Raw genomic sequence first — 24,107 nt, 5'->3', positions numbered from 1 at the left:
TAAGTGACCTGATCATGTGCTAATGTAAACACCGAAAATCACTTAATTTCATGACTGATTCTAGCAATAAATATTCTTTAAAATGAATATTTTAACTTATTGGGCCCTAATTACTCATGTTCTTGCATTTTTCTCATTTTTCAGCAATCTTATAATCTATTGTGGAGCTTAGTCATATGTTTAGGGTCATTGAATTTTATACCACAGATCCACTCACAGATAAGTCCAATTATTTTACCCACAGAAGGGTTGTTTATAACTGATTTTTAAATTTTGTACATTTACCTAAAGATACAAAGTGAGTTACGACAAACAAACCGGTGAATGCAAGCTAGTAATTTCTATGACTTTTGCTGATGATGCTGGAGAATACACTATTGTTATTCGTAATAAGCATGGAGAAACTTCTGCATCTGCTTCCTTGCTTGAAGAAGGTAAGTGCAACTCTAGTTTCTACGTGCATGATAAGATCTGAAATACAAGGAGATAGCAGTGCTGTCCGTTTGCTAAAAAACCTGTTGCCATTTACTGGTTCTGGTGCTTTGTCCCAGTGTCTTTTCCTCAGTTGTATGGAAAATGTTTTAGACCACATGGCCTCAAAAACTATACTGGCATTAAACTTCTGAGGTTCTAGCAACAGTTTCTGTTTGATGTGTTTGTTTCCACCTCCGAAAATGCACAGATTCTAAATCCAGTTGCCTTCCAGGCCCCAGGCAGGTAACAGTGAGTGCAATGAAAACAGTGGCAAACTGGAGAGTAGGTGCCCTGCCTCAAAGAGACAGTAGCTGTGTTGTTGTCCGGCATGCACCAGGCTGTTACCAGGCACGCACCAGGTTGTTACCAGGCTCAGTGTTGCTAGAGCTCCTGATACTTTAAAGAAAACCTGAAAATCAGGATTTTCAATGTTTATAACTTGAAAACAAATGCAATAGCTTTCATGCTAGACTGTTCACATTTACAGTGAACTGGTTCGCACTCTGTTTCATTTGATCTACACAGTATCCCTTAGAGGAAATTACAGTATTATCTTCATTTAGCCAATAAAGCACTCAAGATTCAGGAAGGTAAATGAATTGTTAAAAGCCACAAGCAAATTAGGAAGACCTCCATGGTAGATCCCCCCAAAACTGACTGCTAATATAAAATTGTTTCTACAATTGTAGTGGCTGATTTGATTTTTTAGTGTAAGTTTGGTTTCCAAATTCCATCTAGAAAATATTGAGCACGTCAATAGTAGATATTTGGAAAATTTGGCTTTTGGTTATCAACTTTCCCCAGTGTACTGTTTACCTGAATGCATAGTGGCATGAATGTTTTTAGTAAGAACATTAAAAAATTAACTTATGTTCTTAACTCTTAGCTGATTATGAGTCACTGATGAAGTCCCAGCAAGAAATGCTTTACCAGACACAAGTGACTGCATTTGTTCAAGAACCCAAAGTTGGAGAAACTGCCCCTGGATTTGCATACTCTGAGTATGAAAAAGAGTATGAAAAAGAACAAGCCTTAATTAGGAAGAAAATGGCCAAAGATACCGTAATGGTCAGAACGTATGTAGAAGATCAGGTGAGTATAAAATAATGACCAACCAAACCATTTCATAAATTATACTTTCCTTTTTTTGTTTGATATTTTCATTTTCAAGAGATGAGCTCAGGATTAGACAACTATTAGTAGGTCAAAGTTCACTGCTGCTAAGTTTCCTTAATCTTCATGGTATGTTGCACCTGTGAGTTTAGAAATAGAGATTACATACATGCCATAAATGTGGCTTTAGAAATAGGGTTTATAATATATTAAGGAAAAGACCAATATTAGTAGAGCTAAGTTCATTAATGCCAAGATCTCTTCATCTGTATGATAAGCTAATGTAACCTCTAACCCAACTCTAACTCCTGCTTTTTTGGAATACTTTTCTACCCAAGATGCCACAGCATTCAGTGGGAAAGATGACCATAATGCAGATTAAAACAAACCAACCAAAGTCTTCTAGATTCTTCTCCCAGCTAAAAACTTCAACAATCTAGCTCAGATACACATCCTTAAATAATTTCCATCAGTAAGGATAAGTAATTTTAACAGACCATAATCTTTTTTGCATAGGAATTCCATATTTCTTCCTTTGAAGAGAGACTTATTAAAGAAATTGAATATAGAATAATAAAGACTACATTAGAAGAACTTCTTGAAGAAGATGGAGAAGAAAAGATGGCAGTTGACGTTTCTGAATCTGAAGCTGTTGAATCAGGATTTGAGTTAAGAATCAAGAATTATAGAATTCTTGAGGGGATGGGTGTCACTTTTCATTGCAAGATGTCCGGATATCCATTACCAAAGGTAAAATATAAACATTTATAATACCTCTTTGCCACAGTAAAGATACAAGTTGGTTACAGTATAACTATTTGATGTAAATTTTATTCATACATGCATGGTATTCTTTGCAGATTGCTTGGTACAAAGATGGCAAGCGCATCAAACATGGAGAAAGATACCAAATGGACTTTCTACAAGATGGCAGAGCTAGTCTGCGTATACCTGTTGTTCTTCCAGAAGATGAAGGAATCTACACTGCATTTGCCAGCAATATTAAAGGAAATGCAATTTGCTCAGGGAAATTGTATGTGGAGCCTGCTGCACCACTTGGAGCTCCAACCTACATCCCCACACCAGAGCCAGTGAGCAGAATCAGGTAAGACTTATAATAATTTGGGTTACTTAGTATGTAAATTGTTTTCAAAACATCGGATATCTTAGTAGCAAATCGCTATTGTGTAAGAAGAAAATTGAGGGCTAAGATGGCACAGAAACTTACCAGTGGCAACACCAACAATTGCCAAGAGTTTTTATTTCTTGCCCCTATGTAAGATGAGCAAAGAATTTTCATCAGTGTATCATACTATTTATTTTCCTAGTGCTACAGCTAATATCACAATAGCTCTTATTTGACGCCTGATTTTTACATATGTAAATTTTATACAGCAGCCCTGCAATAAAAAGATGACTATTATTGGTTTGGAAATAGGAACACTGAGGCCCTAGGAATCTATGAAAATTGCCTTAATTCATCCAGCCTGTAAGTGGTGGTGCCAGCATTCAAACTCCAAGTCAGTCTGGCTGCAATGTGTAGATAGAGTCTTGTTTTGCTTTGTTTTGTTTCCAAATTGATTTCTATATTTTCCTCCTCTGAGATAAAAAATATATATATTTTTATTTTTCCATCAATGTATTCATTTGGTTTACTTATCCAACCAACATTTATTAGGATGTTTTGGTAGTTAAATCAAAAAGTCTAGTGACTGATTAAATCCAAGTGGTAAGGAAAAGACAGTACTGAGAATTATTCCAAGATTTTTGAACCTGGGTACCTGGATGTACTGAATGACTACCAGCCAGAATTGAGAGTATAGGAAAAACATAGCTGTGGGGGCAACAATAATATATTCTATTTTAGATCTGAATGAGTCGGAGGTGCCTTCTAATACATGCAAGAACTAAATTCTAAAATAACGTGAATAATGAATAATGAAGAAGACAAAATGAAGTTTGTTTTGCTGAGTTTTCTTTATGCCTCATGAAAGTATTGTTTGTCTTTGTTTTGCAGATCTCTCTCTCCACGTTCAGTGAGCAGGTCTCCTATACGCATGTCTCCTGCACGGATGTCACCTGCAAGGATGTCTCCTGCACGGATGTCCCCTGCAAGAATGTCCCCTGGACGTAGGCTGGAGGAGACAGATGAGTCACAACTTGAGAGACTGTATAAACCAGTCTTTGTGTTAAAACCTGCTTCTTTCAAATGTTTAGAAGGGCAAACTGCCAGATTTGACTTAAAGGTTGTTGGTAGACCTATGCCAGAGACGTTCTGGTTTCATGATGGTAAGTATGACAGGTTTTTGCTCATGAATCATAAAAACACAAAAACAAGCTTATGTATCTGTCTAACAATTTTTAAAAACTATTTTAAAATCTACTTTCTTTTGAACATATTTTCACAGGCCAGCAAATTGTCAATGACTATACCCACAAAGTGGTCATTAAAGAAGATGGTACTCAATCACTAATTATTGTCCCTGCCACACCCAGTGATTCTGGGGAATGGACTGTGGTTGCCCAAAACAGGGCAGGCAGATCTTCAATTTCAGTGATTTTAACTGTGGAAGGTAAAATGAGATAAAATAAAAATAAATGAATTTTCTTATCACTTGGATTATAAACAGGTATTTCAGCCTTACTCCCTCTAAATCATGACCTTTCTCTTTCAGCTGTGGAACATCAGGTAAAACCAATGTTTGTAGAAAAACTGAAAAATGTCAATGTAAAGGAAGGTTCCCGACTTGAAATGAAAGTCAGAGCTACGGGTAACCCCAACCCTGACATTGTATGGTTGAAAAACAGTGACATCATTGTGCCTCATAAATATCCCAAAATCAGGTAAGTTTGGAAATAATAAAGCTAAGCTCATTATACAAATCCAATAACCAGGGAAGCTATACCACTATATTGATGATTCCCTCCCCCAACTTTTTATAGAATTGAAGGAACCAAGGGAGAAGCTGCCCTTAAAATCGATTCCACTGTCAGCCAAGATTCTGCCTGGTATACTGCGACTGCTATTAATAAAGCTGGCAGAGACACTACAAGATGCAAAGTAAATGTTGAAGTTGAGTTTGCAGAGCCTGAACCAGAGAGAAAGTTAATCATCCCAAGGGGGACATATAGAGCAAAGGAGATTGCAGCCCCAGAACTGGAGCCCCTCCATTTGCGATATGGTCAAGAGCAATGGGAAGAAGGTGATCTCTATGACAAAGAGAAACAACAGAAACCATTCTTCAAGAAAAAACTCACCTCCTTAAGACTTAAGCGCTTTGGACCTGCCCACTTTGAATGCAGGCTAACACCCATTGGTGACCCAACGATGGTGGTGGAGTGGCTCCATGATGGAAAGCCACTTGAGGCAGCCAACAGGCTCCGTATGATCAATGAATTTGGGTACTGCAGCCTTGATTATGGTGTTGCATATTCTAGAGACAGTGGTATCATTACTTGCAGAGCCACTAACAAATATGGAACAGATCATACATCTGCTACCCTTATTGTTAAAGATGAGAAAAGTCTTGTGGAAGAATCCCAGTTGCCTGAGGGGAGGAAAGGCTTACAGAGAATTGAAGAATTAGAGAGAATGGCTCATGAAGGTGCACTTACAGGTGTAACAACAGATCAGAAAGAAAAGCAAAAGCCAGACATTGTCTTGTTCCCAGAGCCAGTTAGAGTACTTGAAGGGGAGACCGCAAGGTTCCGCTGCAGGGTAACAGGCTACCCTCAGCCCAAAGTCAACTGGTACCTCAATGGACAGCTCATTCGCAAAAGCAAAAGGTTCAGAGTTCGCTATGATGGTATCCATTACCTGGACATCGTGGACTGCAAATCATATGACACAGGTGAAGTGAAGGTCACCGCAGAAAATCCTGAAGGTGTGATAGAGCATAAAGTGAAGCTTGAGATTCAACAGAGGGAAGATTTTAGGTCTGTTCTTAGGAGAGCTCCTGAACCAAGGCCCGAGTTTCACGTACACGAACCAGGAAAACTTCAGTTTGAAGTACAAAAAGTGGATAGACCTGTTGACACCACTGAAACCAAAGAAGTTGTGAAGTTGAAAAGGGCTGAAAGAATTACCCATGAAAAAGTGCCCGAAGAGTCGGAAGAGCTGCGCAGTAAATTCAAGCGCAGAACAGAAGAGGGCTATTATGAAGCCATTACCGCTGTGGAGCTCAAGTCTCGAAAGAAAGATGAATCCTATGAGGAACTCCTCAGGAAGACAAAAGATGAACTTCTCCACTGGACCAAAGAGTTAACTGAAGAGGAAAAGAAAGCTCTTGCCGAAGAAGGCAAAATCACGATTCCAACTTTTAAACCTGATAAGATTGAACTAAGTCCTAGTATGGAAGCTCCAAAAATCTTCGAAAGAATCCAAAGCCAAACAGTGGGCCAAGGATCTGATGCACACTTCCGGGTCAGAGTCGTGGGGAAACCAGACCCTGAATGTGAATGGTACAAAAATGGTGTCAAAATTGAACGGTCTGACCGGATCTACTGGTACTGGCCCGAAGACAATGTTTGTGAATTGGTCATAAGAGATGTGACTGCTGAGGACTCTGCCAGCATCATGGTAAAAGCCATCAATATAGCTGGAGAAACCTCCAGTCACGCATTCTTACTTGTCCAAGGTAATTTGCATGTCTTTCCTTTGATGGACCTGTCTTTGTATTCAAGAATATCCATGAGTGCGTTTACTTTTATTTTCTTTCCCCATTCCTCAGGTTGTGAATTTAATATAATGTGCTCTCTCCTTTTCCCCTCAACTTTTTCTTGTAGCCAAGCAATTGATCACTTTCACACAGGAATTACAAGATGTTGTTGCTAAGGAAAAAGACACTATGGCAACCTTTGAATGTGAAACTTCAGAACCATTTGTCAAAGTGAAATGGTATAAAGATGGTATGGAGGTTCATGAGGGAGATAAATACAGGATGCACTCTGACAGAAAGGTTCACTTCCTCTCCATACTGACCATTGATATGTCTGATGCTGAAGATTACAGCTGTGCGCTTGTGGAAGATGAAAATATCAAAACGACTGCTAAACTTATTGTTGAAGGTATTCAACAACGACGGATTTCATTGTTTACCTAAGTTCTAAAGTCACCTTTAGCATGTGGTCAAATTAGCTATGCAATTTTTCTTTCATAAAACAATTATTTGGAAATTGGCTATAAGTTTCATAGCCAGAATCATAAATTTATGTTCCTAATTAAGAATGTTAACAATTTGACCATTTGGATTTTTTTAAGTAGTATTATCTTGATTTTTAGCTTTTAAGATTTTTATTAAAACATAATTCTTTACTTTCAAAAATATTTAAAAATTAAAATAAAATAACTGCTTCTCATTGAAAATTTATCTCTCAGCCCATCAGCAGGTAGATATTAAGAATATTCCTGATAGTATGGGGGAGATAAGAGATATACAAGACATTGTCTCTATCCTAAGTCTAGATGCATAACTCTCCAAAAAAAATGATTTCTTTTTCTGTTATATACTTCAGGTGCAGTTGTTGAGTTTGTGAAGGAACTTGAGGACATAGAAGTTCCAGAATCGTATTCAGGAGAATTAGAGTGTATTGTATCCCCAGAAAATATAGAAGGAAAATGGTATCATAACAATGTGGAGCTTAAATCCAATGGCAAATACACAATTACATCTCGTCGTGGACGTCAGAACCTCACAGTCAAGGACGTAACCAAGGAGGACCAGGGAGAATACAGCTTTGTCATTGACGGAAAAAAGACAACCTGTAAACTAAAGATGAAACGTAAGTCTTCCCATTCCTGTCAGCCTGCAGTGAGCATCATTATGGTTTATTGATAAAAAATGATCATAACATTCTTTTTCTCCCCATATTTCACAGCCCGCCCCATTGCTATCCTACAAGGACTTAGTGACCAAAAAGTCTGTGAGGGTGACATTGTTCAGCTTGAAGTTAAAGTCTCCTTGGAAAGTGTGGAAGGCGTCTGGATGAAAGATGGCCAAGAAGTGCAGCCCAGTGATAGGGTTCACATTGTGATAGACAAGCAATCTCATATGCTGCTCATTGAAGACATGACTAAGGAAGATGCTGGAAATTACTCTTTCACCATTCCAGCCCTTGGCCTCTCCACCAGTGGGCGTGTCTCTGTCTATAGTGAGTCCTACTTATACAATTTTATGTTTACACTATCAAGCAACATAAAGAACTTCAAGGAGCAGACAATTTCAACAAAATTCATTCATCTTGTGTGTGTATGATTTTGCAGGTGTGGACGTGATAACACCTCTAAAAGATGTTAACGTGATTGAAGGCACAAAGGCTGTGCTTGAATGTAAGGTCTCAGTCCCTGATGTGACTTCTGTTAAGTGGTACTTAAATGATGAACAAATCAAGCCTGATGACCGTGTGCATGCCATTGTAAAAGGTACTAAACAGCGGCTAGTCATTAACCGAACTCACGCTTCAGACGAAGGACCCTACAAGCTGATAGTTGGCAGAGTTGAAACCAACTGTAATCTCTCTGTAGAAAGTAAGGATTATTCTACTTATCTAATAATTACTTTAAGCATTCTACTTTCTCAGTGTACTAATAACCAAGAGATTATTTTATTTTTTCCCCAGAAATTAAAATTATCAGAGGTCTTCGTGACCTTACCTGTACAGAAACTCAAAATGTGGTGTTTGAGGTTGAGCTGTCCCACTCTGGAATTGATGTCTTGTGGAATTTTAAGGACAAGGAAATCAAACCCAGTTCTAAATATAAAATCGAAGCACACGGAAAAATATATAAATTGACAGTTCTAAATATGATGAAAGATGATGAAGGAAAATATACATTTTATGCGGGAGAAAATATGACATCTGGAAAACTTACTGTGGCAGGTTGGTATATTTATTAACCTAAATTCTTATGAGGAGCGATTGTTATTTTAAGAAATCGTTATTCATTTCCCCCAAAACTCCTTTCAGTTTCCCACTTCCATGCCTCTGCTTATGCTGTTCCCAAAGCCAATAGTACTTGCAACACCATTCCCACCAGCCTAAATTACAAATGTTCTTCTAGGCCTACCTCAAACATCACCTTCTCCATTAAACCTTAATCTCTCCATTTATATATGATCTCTTCCTCCTCCAACCCCAGGATTACTTTATATATGTGATCGTTCATAGTATTTATTATGCACTTGTCTTATTCCCCATTTCCTCTTTCTTTTTTTTTTTTTTTTTTTTGAGATGGAGTCTTGCTCTGTCGCCCAGGCTGGAGTGCAGTGGCTGGATCTCAGCTCACTGCAAGCTCCGCCTCCCAAGTTTATGCCATTCTCCTGCCTCAACCTCCCGAGTAGCTGGGACTACAGGTGCCCGCCACCTCACCCAGCTAGTTTTTTGTATTTTTTTTTTTTTAGTAGAGACGGGGTTTCACCGTGTTAGCCAGGATGGTCTCAATCTCCTGACCTCGTGATCCGCCCATCTCGGCTTCCCAAAGTGCTGGGATTACAGGCTTGAGCCACCGTGCCCGGCCTCCTCTTTCAATATCAGTGTATAAACTCCTGAAATCTGGAATTTTCTTTGTATATTCCAATATATTGCAAATGACAGATAATCAATTGATATTTGCTGAATTGAGCTTTATTTAAACTTTCTTATTCTAGAGAATTATTTCCTTTTGTAGCCATTCTTGCTTGTTTAGTCTTTGTGCCTTTTGTTTTCTTCCTACTTTTTAATGAACTCAATAAATATTTTCAAAATACAGTTTAACATAACTGTATCTCTTATGATATCATGTAGAAATAAGACCATCATTCAGCAGAATGACTTAGCTTTACAACGAAGAATAAAAAATGTAAATCAGTTGTCAACAAAAGACTGGAAGTCATCATTAATTTGTTTGGTTCATTACAGTTTAAATATTGAGAGTTGAGATGTTACATTCAGATCATGTTGTCCATTACATCTAGAATTGAAGCAAGTCATATGGTAATGATCTGTCTTATTTGGTATGAAAGTTTCATGGTTTATACTTACTTACATTATAAGATTTCTTCAGAGATCAGACCATGAAAAGACTGGTAAAACAAAATTTCAGATTCAGCATTTTTATACATTTAATATAAATTACATGTTTTTAAATGTGTGGAAACAGGAATAAACTATGAATCCCCTCTGTGATTTCACTCAACGATTTTAAAGTACCTACCATAGGTCAGACACTTGTAGGAACTCAGGACACAAAACTAAATAAGAAATGATTTTTTTTCTTGAGAAATTCATAATTTAGAGAGGACAGATACATAAGCAACTAGCTTGTTAAAGCAGTAATTATTTCTACTAGTGGATGATAAGAGTGGAGGCAATGGGGTGAAACTTCATAGAATGGGTGACATTTGTCAACACAGTGATTGTTAGTATACAGAAATCCTTAATCTAGTAGAAACATTGATGACTTGTACATTTTGTTTAGCAAATTTTTGTGTAGTCAAAATATCAGATTCCCAGGAAATAATCATTAAAAGACCAAGTAGAATGCTTTTGAAGAAGAAGGAATTGGGTTAGAGGCTATCACAGTGTTATACTGTTCTAAGAATTTCCTATTAATTCAACAATTGCTTTTTCTTAACAAAACGTTTCTGATTCCAGTATTTCTCCGAATTATCAGTCATACATACTTAGAATAAGGGATTTCTTTTGTACCTTCTCAATATGGGTAAAAACAATCTTATAGACATTTCATGATTTCAAAATCATGTTCTTAAATTTGATATTTTATATTTACTTCTGCAAAGATTTTCTTATTATGTGAATATTTTTAAAGGGCTCATACTGTACTTCTCTTGTTCCAAAGGTGGGGCCATCTCCAAGCCACTCACAGATCAGACCGTAGCTGAATCCCAGGAAGCTGTGTTTGAATGTGAAGTTGCCAACCCAGATTCCAAAGGTGAATGGTTGAGGGATGGCAAACACCTACCACTGACTAACAACATCAGAAGTGAGTCTGATGGCCACAAAAGGAGACTTATCATTGCTGCCACCAAATTAGATGACATTGGAGAATATACCTACAAGGTGGCCACCTCCAAAACATCTGCCAAACTCAAAGTTGAAGGTAAGTAACATAGGATTTATCCTTTCCAAATCATATTACAATCTTGATTGTTATCATTTTAAAAGACAAATGATATGGCCATTTTGGATACCATAAATTTTCCTTTCATAAAGTCATTCTAGATCCTCTAAACCTTCCTGAGACACATACAACAAGGTACAAAATTGCTTATCAAATGTGTTTATGCAAAAAAGCCATTTCTTAGGTTAAAGCTCTGTGAAACAGCTATATCAGACACTGATTCTCCATTCATCTCTCACCCTTCTCCAATCAGTCTATTATGCTACTAATGTATAGCTATGCAAACTGCATACTACTTGAGCATAGAAAAATCATTTCATGATGTACACGTCCAGTTGGATCCCAGGTTTCCCTAAATAATCTCAGGTGTCTTTTAAAACAGAGGTGCTGCATAACTGCAAAATGTTTGGTAGCCATTTTTTTGCAGGGTGACTAAACAAAGATCTTGTTCAGGACTTCTTTTCCTTCATGATGTCTTCTATATTTTCTAACCCAATCATAAATTTGTCTTCAGCTGTCAAAATTAAGAAGACCCTGAAGAACCTCACAGTGACAGAAACACAGGATGCTGTTTTCACTGTCGAGCTTACACACCCTAATGTCAAAGGTGTCCAGTGGATCAAAAATGGAGTTGTGCTGGAATCCAATGAAAAGTATACTATCTCTGTCAAAGGAACAGTTTACTCTCTGAGGATTAAAAACTGTGCCATCGTGGATGAGTCTGTTTATGGCTTCAGGCTTGGAAGGCTAGGAGCCAGTGCCAGACTGCACGTGGAGAGTAAGTTGACTTAGAAACACTTTACAAATAGTCAGCCCATGGTTACCATTAAGTTAACCCTATCACTGAATTGCTCCAATTTTCCTCTTAGCTGTCAAGATCATTAAAAAGCCAAAGGATGTGACAGCCTTGGAAAATGCCACTGTTGCCTTTGAAGTTAGTGTTTCCCATGACACCGTTCCAGTAAAATGGTTCCATAAGAATGTGGAAATTAAGCCAAGTGACAAACACAGACTGGTCTCAGAAAGGAAGGTCCACAAGCTGATGCTGCAGAACATCTCCCCCTCAGATGCTGGGGAATACACAGCTGTGGTGGGGCAACTGGAATGCAAAGCAAAACTCTTTGTGGAGAGTAAGTATCAGGCAGCCCCTACGGCCCTTTCCTTGATGAACCCCATGTATTAATTTGTTTGGTTTCGTCTATTTTTTAAATAAATTGTATTAACTGAAGTGCTCTCTGATTTTACCAAGCATTACATATTACAAAAACCATGAAAAATATCGAGGTGCCTGAGACCAAAACTGCCTCTTTTGAGTGTGAGGTGTCCCACTTCAATGTCCCTTCCATGTGGCTGAAGAACGGTGTGGAAATTGAGATGAGTGAAAAGTTCAAGATAGTTGTGCAGGGAAAACTCCACCAGCTGATCATCATGAACACCAGCACAGAGGACTCAGCGGAATACACATTTGTCTGTGGCAATGACCAAGTCAGCGCCACCCTGACAGTCACCCGTAAGTTAAAAATATATACATATATGTATATAAAATATGAAATATTCAGTAGATTCATTGATATTCTATATCCTACACTTTGCTGACCACTCAAAAATCCTTGACTGGGTGGGTGGGGTGGCTCAAGCCTGTAATCCCAGCACTTTGGGAGGCCAAGGCAGGAGAATCACTTGAGATCAAGATTTTGTGACCAGGCTGGGAAACACAGTGAGATCCTGCCTCTACCAAAAACAAAAGGAAAAAAAAATTAGCTGTGCATGGTGGCACACAGTTGTAGTCCCAGCTACTCAGGAGGCTGAGGTTGGAGGATCACTTGGGCCCAGAAGACCAAGGCTGCAGTGAGCCATGATCACGGCACTGCACTCCAGCCTGGACAACAAAGTTAGAACCTGCCTCAAAAAATAAAAAAGAAAAGTGTTACTTGAAACATCTAGTATGTGGTTACACTGAGTAAAGCACTAGAATCTCCACCTGGATAAAATGTTCCAGTTAGAGTAGCACTGAAAGGCTACCTGGAAAGATGGCTCAGTGTCTATCACTTGTTCTTTCTGTTCCTCTGAGCTGGCACTGTCCTGTATGGTACATGGAAGGTATCAAAGCTTATATCTCTAAACTGTAATTGCCTCAACAGATGTACTAAAAACATTCCAAGTTTTTATTCTACACCTCTTATAACCCACATCATATTTACGTAAAATCTCCTTGGGTGTGTTTCCTTTTCTCCTTTGCAGCAATCATGATTACTTCCATGCTGAAAGACATCAACGCTGAAGAAAAAGACACTATTACTTTTGAGGTGACAGTGAACTATGAAGGCATCTCTTACAAATGGTTAAAGAATGGTGTGGAAATCAAATCAACTGACAAGTGCCAGATGAGAACCAAAAAGCTCACACACTCACTGAACATCAGGAATGTTCATTTTGGGGATGCTGCTGACTACACCTTTGTAGCTGGAAAAGCTACATCAACAGCCACACTTTATGTGGAAGGTATGGTTTCATAAATATTAGATCCATAGAAAAAATGTCACACATGCTTTGTAAAATTTAGTGTATCAATTAATGAATGGATAAATAAAATGTGGGATAGCCATACAATGGGAAAGCAGTCAGCAACAAAAAGGAAGCACTAGGATTTACTACCAAATGGATGAACATTGAAAACTTTATGCTAACTGAAAGAGGCCAGAGACCATACAAAGATCACATATTGTATGATTCCATTTATATGAAATGTCCAAGATACACAAATCTATAGAGATGTAGATTGGTGGTTGCCTAGGTCTACAAGGGAGACAATAGAAAAGTCCTTGGGGCAATAGCTAAGGGGTACATAATTTCTTCTTGGGGAATGAGAATGTTCTAAAATTATGGTGATGGCTGCACAATGATGAATACACGGAAACTCATTGAATTGTGTACTTTAAATGGGTGGATTGTATAGTATGTGAATTATATCTCAATAAAGCTGTTAAAAATGTTAATTTTCTACATGCTATTTTCCAGCTCGTCATATAGAATTTAGGAAACACATTAAGGACATTAAGGTTCTGGAGAAGAAGCGAGCCATGTTTGAATGTGAAGTTTCTGAACCTGACATCACTGTACAGTGGATGAAAGATGACCAAGAACTGCAGATCACAGACAGGTCAGTTGTTTTGTCTTGCTACATTCCAGTAATTCCCAGTTTCTTCTGAATCACCATATGGTAAAACTCCAATTTCCATTTCTTCCATAGAATAAAGATTCAGAAGGAGAAATATGTCCACCGCCTTCTGATCCCATCCACCCGGATGTCTGATGCTGGGAAGTACACAGTGGTGGCAGGAGGCAATGTGTCAACTGCAAACCTCTTTGTAGAAGGCAGAGATGTTCGCATCCGAAGTATTAAAAAGGAGGTTCAGGTATTGTCTATATACTAAATGTTTTGAAAAATCATCAGTAGTCCATAATCTGTTGTTTTATATTTCAATGTTTCCCTTTTACATTTTCTAACCACAGTCCTTTAAAGAATTAAATCAGCTCATTCTTACTTGGCTTAGACTCTCTCATGCTGACCTCAATTTAGTCACAGTTTCCACTCAGGGAATAAGTGTGTCCCTAGCAGCTGTCTAAATACGTTAATTAAAGCAGCTGTAGAAACTTCACCGTCTAATAAATGGCTGCTTGCCAAGCAGCACCAACCAGAAAAGAATTAAAATGTAAATCGTGAGGTTCACACATCAATTAGAATTAAGGAAATTTAGAACAAGGTGACTTTTTCTCCGGTTTCTATCTATGGAGAGCCAAGTGTCAAGGGACTTAGTGGCTAGAAGTACTTTCTATGAAGTCTAAGAGAAAGCCCCATCCAAGCCATGCTGGGTTCTTGGCAAGGATGCTGGACACTTTTGCTGTCGGCTGAGTTTACAGAGCTTGTCCTCATATGTGTCAGTCATCCCAAATGATATAATGGAGGACACATGTCTAGAGAAATACCAGTGGAGTTCAGCTTCATCATACTGCTCATCCAAAGAAAACCAGGCTTTAGAGACTGTAGACCACAATGAAAAAGTCTTCAATGAGGACTCAGATAACCTGGAGAGGTCTTCCATCATTTATTTGCCAATTCTGAACCTCAGTGTTCTCACTCTTAAAATGAGGATAATAATTCCTACCTAGCTCACAAAGTTATTGTTCATATAAAATGAAATCAAATTAAGTAATAACTTTTTAGATAATAAGAAGCCCCCAAATGTAAAGTGTCTTTATATCCCTTATTAGTAAATAAGCAAACATTTAAGGATGAAATAATTGTCTCTTTGGGCCAGTTCCTTTCCTCCATGCAGGTGTAAACACAATTCTCTACAAGAGAAGTTTATGTACCATTTGTCCAATACTAGACAGCAAAAATTACAGAGTGCTATAATCAGCCAACTTACTACATTATAATATATTGATTTCACATGCCATTCATTGACCAGTTTTAGAAATTGATTAACTGGGAGGAAACCAAAGCTTCAAGTTTTCTGTTTTTTGTATTTTTTTTTTTTAATGTTGTTCCATCAACAGGTCATTGAGAAACAGCGTGCTGTTGTTGAGTTTGAGGTCAATGAAGACGATGTTGATGCCCATTGGTATAAAGATGGCATTGAAATCAATTTCCAAGTTCAAGAACGACACAAATATGTGGTGGAGAGAAGAATCCACCGAATGTTTATCTCTGAGACCAGACAGAGCGATGCAGGAGAATACACCTTTGTGGCAGGAAGGAACAGGAGTTCTGTCACTCTCTATGTCAATGGTATGTAGGGACAGATTTCAGCATATTTTGTGGATCCATCAGAAATAATCCTCCTGTTTAAGTCACTAAATTCCTGTAATTCGAAGGAAATGTCTAAAGAACCTATGGTATTCACATGGTTGCAGCTATATTTTTTTCTTCACATTATACCTACAGAAAAGGGAGGGCAGCTGTTAAAAGACCTATTGAGAAGTTATTTTCAGAAAGCACCTGATGGCCAGATCCTTATCTGGTTGCTCAACACTATTGAACACCCACTGGGTGTCAATTGTCATATACCCCAGATGAGCTTCTAGATTTGCTGTTAAACTATTTTAGTTCTCTGCCCTCTGCCTGAACTGCTCAAGTCCTAGCAGCACTAACAAGTGAAAGTAGTGTTTCCAGCCTCTGGTATGGAGTGCCTGGGAGAACTCAAAGGTCCTCTTTGAGACCCTGGAAGGCCTAGAGAGCCTCAGGCAATGTGGAACTAGATCCTCTCTACCCCAAGCTCTAAGAACAGAGGCTCTTATTTTGGAGGGGGAATTCCACCTGCTAGCAAGCACTCCTGAGGAGCCTCCGAGCAGTCCTCAGGGAAGTGCTGTTAAACCTCTGCTCTCCTCATTAGAAATCTTAAGGCCGAATCTCAAGCTGACCTTGTTTTGAGTCTAACCTAGGTGCAAGAGAAAAATGGAACCTCCCTTTCTATCCTCATCCTAGGCCATATCTCTTTGAATAAAATACCCCTGAGGCAGATGCAGGAACACCGGGGTAATCTCAAGATTCACAGAGATGAATCGTATCACCAAGTTGGTTCCTAGGAGACCAAATGGTCATGGCATCCAGTTCTTATTATCTCTGTATTACTAGTGGAGAAACTGAGGCACAGAAAAGTAAAGCTCTTTTCTATGATAGTGTCAGAAGCCAGCCTCACAGAAGTCATTTCTTCTAATTTCTGGGTTCCATGAACTAACCAGGTCCCCTCACTCATCACAGCACTGAGAATATATGCTTTAGTTAGCAAAACAGGAAAGCTGAATTTGTTAAATCTACCTAATGGCATTTAACTAGATCTGAAGTAGTAGTCATTCATTCAATACTTACTGATTGCATTTTACTGGCACTGGTACATAACAAAATGACTACGACATAAACACGAATACTTGCGAAACAAACAAAATGGAATGCGATGAGCCTCCTCACCACATGATTTGTCCAAATTACTTTTGAAAATAGGTAGCACATGCAAGTTATTTTATAATTCATTCAGGTATCCATCACTAAGCCCCCACCCCAAACAGAAGCTGGGATAATCAGGTTAACTCAGCATTCTCAGCATGCCCCCCAAATGTCAAAAATATCTTTCTGATGCTATTCCCTCTGCTTGTGGACAAATTCCAAATGCTTTCTTCATTCTTAGCACAAAGAATGTTCTAATATTCTGAGGCAAGTAAAAATACCACAATTCCAAAATTTTGTCTCTGGATGTATAAGTAGCTGGCAAGAAATTAATGTAGAGTTTTGCATGCTCTCCTGTGTTTTTACACTTTTTTATGAGCTATTTGTCAACATTTACTCCTAGCTCCTGAACCGCCCCAAGTTCTGCAGGAGCTCCAGCCTGTTACTGTGCAGTCTGGCAAGCCGGCCCGCTTCTGTGCCGTGATATCCGGCAGACCACAGCCCAAAATTTCCTGGTACAAGGAAGAGCAGCTGCTTTCCACTGGCTTCAAGTGCAAATTCCTTCATGATGGGCAAGAGTACACGCTTTTGCTAATTGAAGCCTTCCCAGAGGATGCGGCAGTCTATACCTGTGAAGCCAAGAATGACTATGGAGTTGCCACAACATCAGCTTCACTCTCAGTGGAAGGTGGGAATGCCTTGCTACTTCCAGCTGAAAATAAAACCTAAGAAGCAGGCTTTTGTCCTTTCCCAGGGCATTTAAAAGTACAATTTGGAGCTCATACAAGTAGATTGCTACCCAGTTTTGAAAGCACTCTACTGTGAAATAAATTAAGATAAACCTACATGTTCCCTTCTGTGAGGTCTCTATGGTGACTTAATCATGACAAATCTTGTGGTTTCTTTCTTTAGTTCCAGAAATTGTGTCTCCCGATCAGGAAATGCCCGTTTATCCACCTGCCATCATCACCCCGCTTCAGGACACTGTCACTTCTGAAGGGCAGCCAGCCCGTTTTCAATGCCGGGTTTCTGGAACAGGTAGGTTTAAGAACAAAAGGTATCATTGCTAATACTTACAGAGAATTATATGGGGAAAACATTCTGTCACCTTCTCCTCTATCACAAACATCTCTCATGCATAATTTGAAGCTTAATGGAAATCTAGCAGAAAACTTATTTCAATTATTAAATTAAGAATTAGATAAGTGTTTTTCACTATTTTGTGCCCTTAAAAATGGTTGTTTATGTTATGTGTTCTTTATCACAGTAAAAAAATTACATTAGTGTTTTTCACTAATCTTTAAAAAAGATCATGTTCCTTTTATGATTGTAGCTACACTTAATTTCCTAATTGACAAAATACAATGACAAAACTAAAATTGTCATTAGATTAATCATAATAGCATCTACATATATTTCAAAAGAATAATACATTTATATAAGATATTATTCAGTCTATGGACAATGCTTGTGTGAAAGGTATCCTTTGGAAGACAATATCCTATAGTGGTCAGAAGTCGGGGCTTTATGGTCAAAGATGCTGAATTTGAATCTTGCCTTCAATATGTGACCTTAGGCAAATATATCATTTCTCTGGTTCTCTTTCTCTCATGAATACATTGAGTAAACTATTGCATTCAATTCTAGAAAATGTATTTTATAAGGCCAGGAATTCTGTTTTAGTACCTAGAATTTGGCATCTGAAAAATAGTACCTGGTAGAAGGTAAGCTCTATGAAAACAAGAGTGGATCATTGCCCTAGAATATGACTGGATACATAGTAGATACTCTATAGGTAATTGTTGACTGGACAAATTAATGATGGTTAAATGACTGTTACCAAACACTTAAGATTATTATCAAGATTAAGTTAGGTAACTCAAGTCAACACATAGCACAGTGCCCATCATAGAGTAATCAATGAGAGTCAGCTGCTACCATTTTTAATTGGGGCATGCTTCTCAAGTACCACCAGCTGCTTTCCTCATCCCAGGAATCTGATCTTGGTAGAATGAGACAATATATGTAGAACTACTTCAAGTCGTAATTGATTGTCTGTAATCACAATTGATAGATATCTTGTCTCAGATAGAAACAAGATAAATCAAATGAATGTATGATCCCTTTATCCCAAATGAAAATCACTCTCTAATTTTCTTGGCTTTTGTATACCACCAGCCAAAGGGAAACTCTCAAAGCTTGGCATCTCCCAGTACTCTTAATAGGCTGATGCAAAAGTAATTGCAAAGTTGTATTGTTTTGTTTACTATGCTTCTCCCATTAGTTTATAATCCAATCTCTACCTTGTCAAGATTTATTTTTCTAAGCAGGTTAGTGTACTTCAGTTGGTCTTCTGACCTGATTATTTCCTCCTCAGAAATGGAGATTGTGATCTAGAAATCCAACAGACCTATTTGATTGTATGAGCATAATTAAAAGCTATAATGTATGTAAAGCACCTATAGGCATGGCTGCCAAGTAACTGGGGCTCAATACATTCATTTTATTACAGCCATAGAGAGGAATTATATAAACATCAATGTATTGGGTGACCAATATGGACAAATACCATAGACTGTATACTTGAGGGATAGTGTTCAAGAAATACTAAATATTAATAAATGAAGACTGATTTGATAATATCCTACTAACACAATAATAAAAATATATTTTAAAAGCAAATCTGCTAAAGCTACACTAAATACTTTATCCATTTATTTATTTTTTAGAGGATTTTTTAAATATAAACATATATATACATCATTCAAAGTAGTAATATTTGTCTTAACTATATTGGTATAGTGCTTTTAAGTCTGTAACATATTAACATATGGTAGTATTGCCTTTAAAGTGTTGCAGAAATACACCTGAAGCATTCTACAAGACACCAATTGGGGCAGAAAGAGAAAAACTTCACTATCTTTTCTGCATAACCAATGTTTTTAAAAGTTTGAATAGGCTTTGTAAACTCAGAAGATCATTAACTTCCTATGTGTGGTAATATTTGTACACATATAGTGGTTTTAGCACCCTCTTGTAAATTTGTTTTCTATATGAAAGAAATTAAATTCATTAAATAAAATGCCCTTTCAAAAACTCACCAACTCACATAGTTGCATACCACTGGGACTAAAAATATTTACACAACTTCCTCTGGCCACGTATTGCCTTAAGTAAGTGTAGCCCTGCTTTCCACAAATTGAAAAGAAACTGGGAGTCTTCAGAAGCCCCTTTTCCATGCTTTTTGGGGATGCAGTACTTTCTGAAGCATGAAACGTGGGCCTGAGCAACCAGTGGCTGTTTCTAATAGCGAAAATGTTACCTATTGAAGGTCTCCAGTGCCACCTACTGGTAGAGGAGCAATTTGGAAAAGCAGAATCTTAAAACGTAAAAAAGCTAGTTTTTTGCTGTTTATTCTACAGATGATGAGTCAGTGTCATTTGGAGGGTTACAGAGTGACAGCTAGCTAAACAAAATGGTGAATAATTAGTCTAGCATTGATGTTGTCTGTTATTCATTTAAGCATCTGTGCAATTTTTATTCTACCATTTATTGTTTCCCTGCTATTGAGACATCACCCTAGGTGCTGGGGTGCAGACCTTGCTCTTACTTTAAGGAGCTCAATATGTAGGTGAGGAAATGCATGCACACAACTAGATCCCAAGGTTTTAAGTGCTATTGACACGCCCACTTTCTCATCATTCTCTATCTGGGAGAGAGCCAGAGAAAGATGTGTGAACTGAGCATTGAAAAATAAGTAGGATCATCGAACACAGTGGCATCCTATGATGAGAAAACAACATCTCCAAGTCATCAAAACTTGCAATAACGCTTCATGTGCTAGAAGCGAGTGGTTTGAGTACAGTTGGTTTAAGTGATATCATGAGCAGGTGAGAAGGCTGGATAATACGGCAAAGCCTGTGCTAAAGTTTTTGATATTCTATGCTGAAGATTTTGGAATTGATCTTGTTTACATTTAGGAGACACTGAAGGATTTTTAAGCCCCCAGGTACCATGATCAGGTTTGCTTTTTAGAAACGATACTGTGATAGAGAAAGAAGGAATGGACAGATGTGGGAGGCAAGACTGGCAGTCAGGAACTCGGGAGAGGTTATTACAATAGGCCTGGAGAGTGTGGACAAGGACTTCAGCCAGAGGAGTCAGGAGAGAGAAGGGGGGATTGTAGAAGTAGTAATATGGGAGAGGAATGGCCTCAAAGAAGCCGCGAGAGACTTATGACTAACGCAGATCATGGCATCCTGATAGCCACAAGCACCAAGTCCACTACCATGAAAAGTTTCACCTATTAACTCACTTACTGTGTGCAGTTCTTGTCCAGTGGCAGTTCATGTGTATCCTGGTGCCTCATTCAGCTCACCAAAGGAAGAAGCTGTCAGTAGAAACAAGCAGAGAACCTTGTAAGAGGATGTACCAAACTATTCATCCTCCCTTGCCAATGATGATCTCACACACACATACACACACACACACACACACACACACACACCTTCACACAAACCAAATAGGGGTGGTGTTTCATGTTATATCACATGGCCCTGTCTTTTGGTGTGTTATTGAAGACACTGTTGCTTCCGTCTGTGATGTTAGACATTCTTGCTATAATGACTGACTTGTGCCAGTGGCTTATAAAGCCATTTCATGTGTGTTATATCATTTAATTCTCACAGCAATTGTATGCAACGAATAGCCCATAAATTATTTTACATGCCATTTTACAAATGAAAAGACTAACCCAGAAAGCTTAAATGACATTTCCAAGGTCACACAGCTGACAAGTTGTAGTGTCAATATTTCATTTTCTTTTTCTTTCTTTCTTTTTTTTTTTTGTTTGTTTGTTTTTGATGGAGTCTTGCTCTGTCACCCAGGCTGGAGTGCAGTGGCAAGATCTTGGCTCACTGCAGCCTCACCATCCTGGGTTCAAGCAATTCTCCTGTGTGAGCCTCCTGAGTAGCTGGGATTATAGGCATGCACCACCACGCCTGGCTAATATTTGTATTTTCAGTAGAGACAAGGTTTCACCACATTGGTCAGGCTGGTCTCGAACTCCTGACCTCGTGATCTGCCCACCTCAGCCCCCCAAAGTGCTGGGATTACAGGCGTGAACCACCACGCCTGGGCAGGATTTCATTTTCTACTTTACCTTACTATCTAAGGAATTGAATAGATTTGTTACTGTAAGAGGAGAACCTGCAATTTATACACAATTACGATCATGGGAAGGGGAGTAAATTTTATAGCAAGTATTGGCATTAAAATGCAGACAAATGCTAGATGATTGGACTATGAGAAGATCATCTCGGATGGTATTGAGACAAAGAAGAGGTATAGTAACTATGCTCCAAAAACAAGATGGCTTTGATTTTGGCTGTTCAAACAATTAACTAAAATTAAAGTGCATATCACCTACAATTATTACAACACAATAACATGCTACTTTACCTGTAATTTGGGTTTTTACTTTCTATTATTTTAAGATGGTTCAAATCCTTATATAGAAACAGCTAGCTTTATTATAATGTCTTATAACTGCCACTCTGAAAAGAGTCAAATGTATCTAAGATGCTCAAATACCATAAATCACCCTCTTTATTTAAGAAATTATTTTCTGTACAATTATTTTTTGCCACATATACTGCATACTGAAACCTTTTGCTCATCAGTAACGAAGACAGAGATTTTTTTCTACAGCCTTCAAAGTTATCTATTTTAGACTTTTCATATCTTGATCTTCTCAGCTCTCTTTTTGATTGATCTTTCTGCAAACCAAAAGTGGAGATTTTTCTCACTTCCTGTCCCAGAAGGCAACTACAAGCCCAGATCAAACCTTTCATGATGACTGTTCTCAGGATTGTCTTTTTCTCAAAGTGACTGAATATGTCAAAATCTTGTCCCTGCTTCCACTGTATGACATGCAAATGTCTAAAGAGAATGTAACTGAAATTCTATCATTTTAAACATTACAACCAGTTCAACCATAGGACAAGCTATATTTTTCTATCATCATACTTCCTTCTTGAAGATGAAAGGAAATCATTTAATAATAGTAGATTTGGCATGCCCAGAGAAAAGTATCATGTTATTAAGTCAAATATGAAATGTGGGCACTAGTATTATTAACGTAGTGTTTGCAGGTAAATTTCAAAAATCCACTCGTTTTTGTGGTTGAAGTATCTCTTCTTTTTTGTTGCAGATCTAAAAGTGTCTTGGTACAGCAAAGACAAGAAAATCAAGCCGTCTCGGTTCTTTAGAATGACTCAATTTGAAGACACTTACCAACTGGAAATTGCCGAAGCTTATCCAGAAGATGAAGGAACTTACACGTTTGTTGCTAGTAATGCTGTAGGCCAAGTGTCAAGCACAGCCAACCTGAGTCTGGAAGGTAAAGTAAAACAAATTTCAGAACCCCATTTAAATATAGATCGAATCTTACAATGTCTGTAACAATTACTCAAGAGTTCATGTGAATCATCGTTGTTCCTACCATTCTCTTCTAATTCAACTAATTATTTCCATGTTATATGCCATATTCTCGTTTCTCCTTTACCACTTTTCATTGTGAATCATAGACCATCATGTTTCATTTGGCCCCGCTTTTTCTCTGTAACAATTTGTAATGTATTGTTGCTGTCACCAGCTGTCATGCTTCCTGATCAGCATGAATCAGAAGGGGGCAGAATATGCTGAAGAAATAGGTAGATTTGTTTTCTCAATTGGCTGAGATAAAAATTATATTTTAAAAACATCTAAGAGTATTATCTTCCTATCGTGCTGACACAATTTTGATTTCACAAAAGCTAGACCATTTCAGGTCTGTACACCAGTGAGCTATATTCACCCTCCCTTTATGAATGTCTGAGTGTTAAGGAGTGCAGTCCTAAAGTTGTTTAACATTTCTGTTAGTTAGGGCTCTTAAATTGTAATCAGAAACACTTCCTCAGTAACACGGGGACTTTGATTCAAACAAGGATAACATTTTTATATAGTGGGACTATTTTCCCTGAGCAAATACAGTCTATGTAGTATTAAGTACATACAAATACACAAGGATTTAGAGAAACTTCTATTTTTTTCTTAACTTTATGCATTAACTGTAACTAGATGTTTGTTAAATAATGAATTTAAAGTGGTTTATAAAATTAAAAAGTTGACTTTACAACCAGAGGAAGAAAGAAAAGAATACCTGAACCCTGGTGGATACTCCACTATTGCCTTCATGAACAATGTAGTGAAGTTCCTTGGTCCATTCATGTCTCAGCTTGCTTCTTTGGGAAATGGAAAGGAACTTATGAGACTTTGAATCAATAGTGATATACAAGGACAAGGTATTAGGATTGGACTGAATTCTAGTCCATTACTGGAATTTGTGACAAATCTGTAGACAACTCCAAATAAGTTCTGGTTTCAACGCAAGTTAAGACATTAAAAATTGGTATG

The 24,107-nt window shown here is 38.0% G+C and overlaps 1 protein-coding gene and 1 long non-coding RNA gene across 2 annotated transcripts in view; one reads left to right on the top strand and one right to left on the bottom strand.

Annotated features, from left to right (window-relative positions):
- TTN (titin) overlaps positions 1-24,107 on the top strand; it is a 272,956-nt gene that overhangs the window by 25,695 nt on the left and 223,154 nt on the right. Inside the window, exons 21-44 of the mRNA XM_026454265.1 lie at positions 292-434; positions 1,361-1,566; positions 2,104-2,337; positions 2,448-2,692; positions 3,605-3,876; positions 3,996-4,160; positions 4,263-4,431; positions 4,531-6,224; positions 6,373-6,654; positions 7,102-7,368; positions 7,465-7,737; positions 7,850-8,113; positions 8,206-8,466; positions 10,424-10,684; positions 11,220-11,483; positions 11,575-11,835; positions 11,955-12,215; positions 12,947-13,207; positions 13,724-13,865; positions 13,956-14,121; positions 15,266-15,497; positions 17,056-17,340; positions 17,565-17,690; positions 22,864-23,052. Of these exons, the coding sequence (XP_026310050.1) occupies positions 292-434; positions 1,361-1,566; positions 2,104-2,337; positions 2,448-2,692; positions 3,605-3,876; positions 3,996-4,160; positions 4,263-4,431; positions 4,531-6,224; positions 6,373-6,654; positions 7,102-7,368; positions 7,465-7,737; positions 7,850-8,113; positions 8,206-8,466; positions 10,424-10,684; positions 11,220-11,483; positions 11,575-11,835; positions 11,955-12,215; positions 12,947-13,207; positions 13,724-13,865; positions 13,956-14,121; positions 15,266-15,497; positions 17,056-17,340; positions 17,565-17,690; positions 22,864-23,052 (6,923 nt within the window). The remainder of the gene's footprint in view (positions 1-291; positions 435-1,360; positions 1,567-2,103; positions 2,338-2,447; positions 2,693-3,604; positions 3,877-3,995; positions 4,161-4,262; positions 4,432-4,530; positions 6,225-6,372; positions 6,655-7,101; positions 7,369-7,464; positions 7,738-7,849; positions 8,114-8,205; positions 8,467-10,423; positions 10,685-11,219; positions 11,484-11,574; positions 11,836-11,954; positions 12,216-12,946; positions 13,208-13,723; positions 13,866-13,955; positions 14,122-15,265; positions 15,498-17,055; positions 17,341-17,564; positions 17,691-22,863; positions 23,053-24,107) is intronic.
- On the bottom strand, positions 1,602-4,654 carry LOC111542780. Its single transcript, XR_002731658.1, has 2 exons — positions 2,816-4,654; positions 1,602-1,727 (listed from the first exon to the last, which is right to left on the bottom strand). It is a non-coding gene; the product is annotated as an uncharacterized LOC111542780 (long non-coding RNA).

This window comes from Piliocolobus tephrosceles, chromosome 11 (assembly GCF_002776525.5).
Source record: "Piliocolobus tephrosceles isolate RC106 chromosome 11, ASM277652v3, whole genome shotgun sequence".
NCBI lineage: Eukaryota > Metazoa > Chordata > Mammalia > Primates > Cercopithecidae > Piliocolobus > Piliocolobus tephrosceles.
This window is presented reverse-complemented; position numbering and strand designations above follow the sequence as displayed.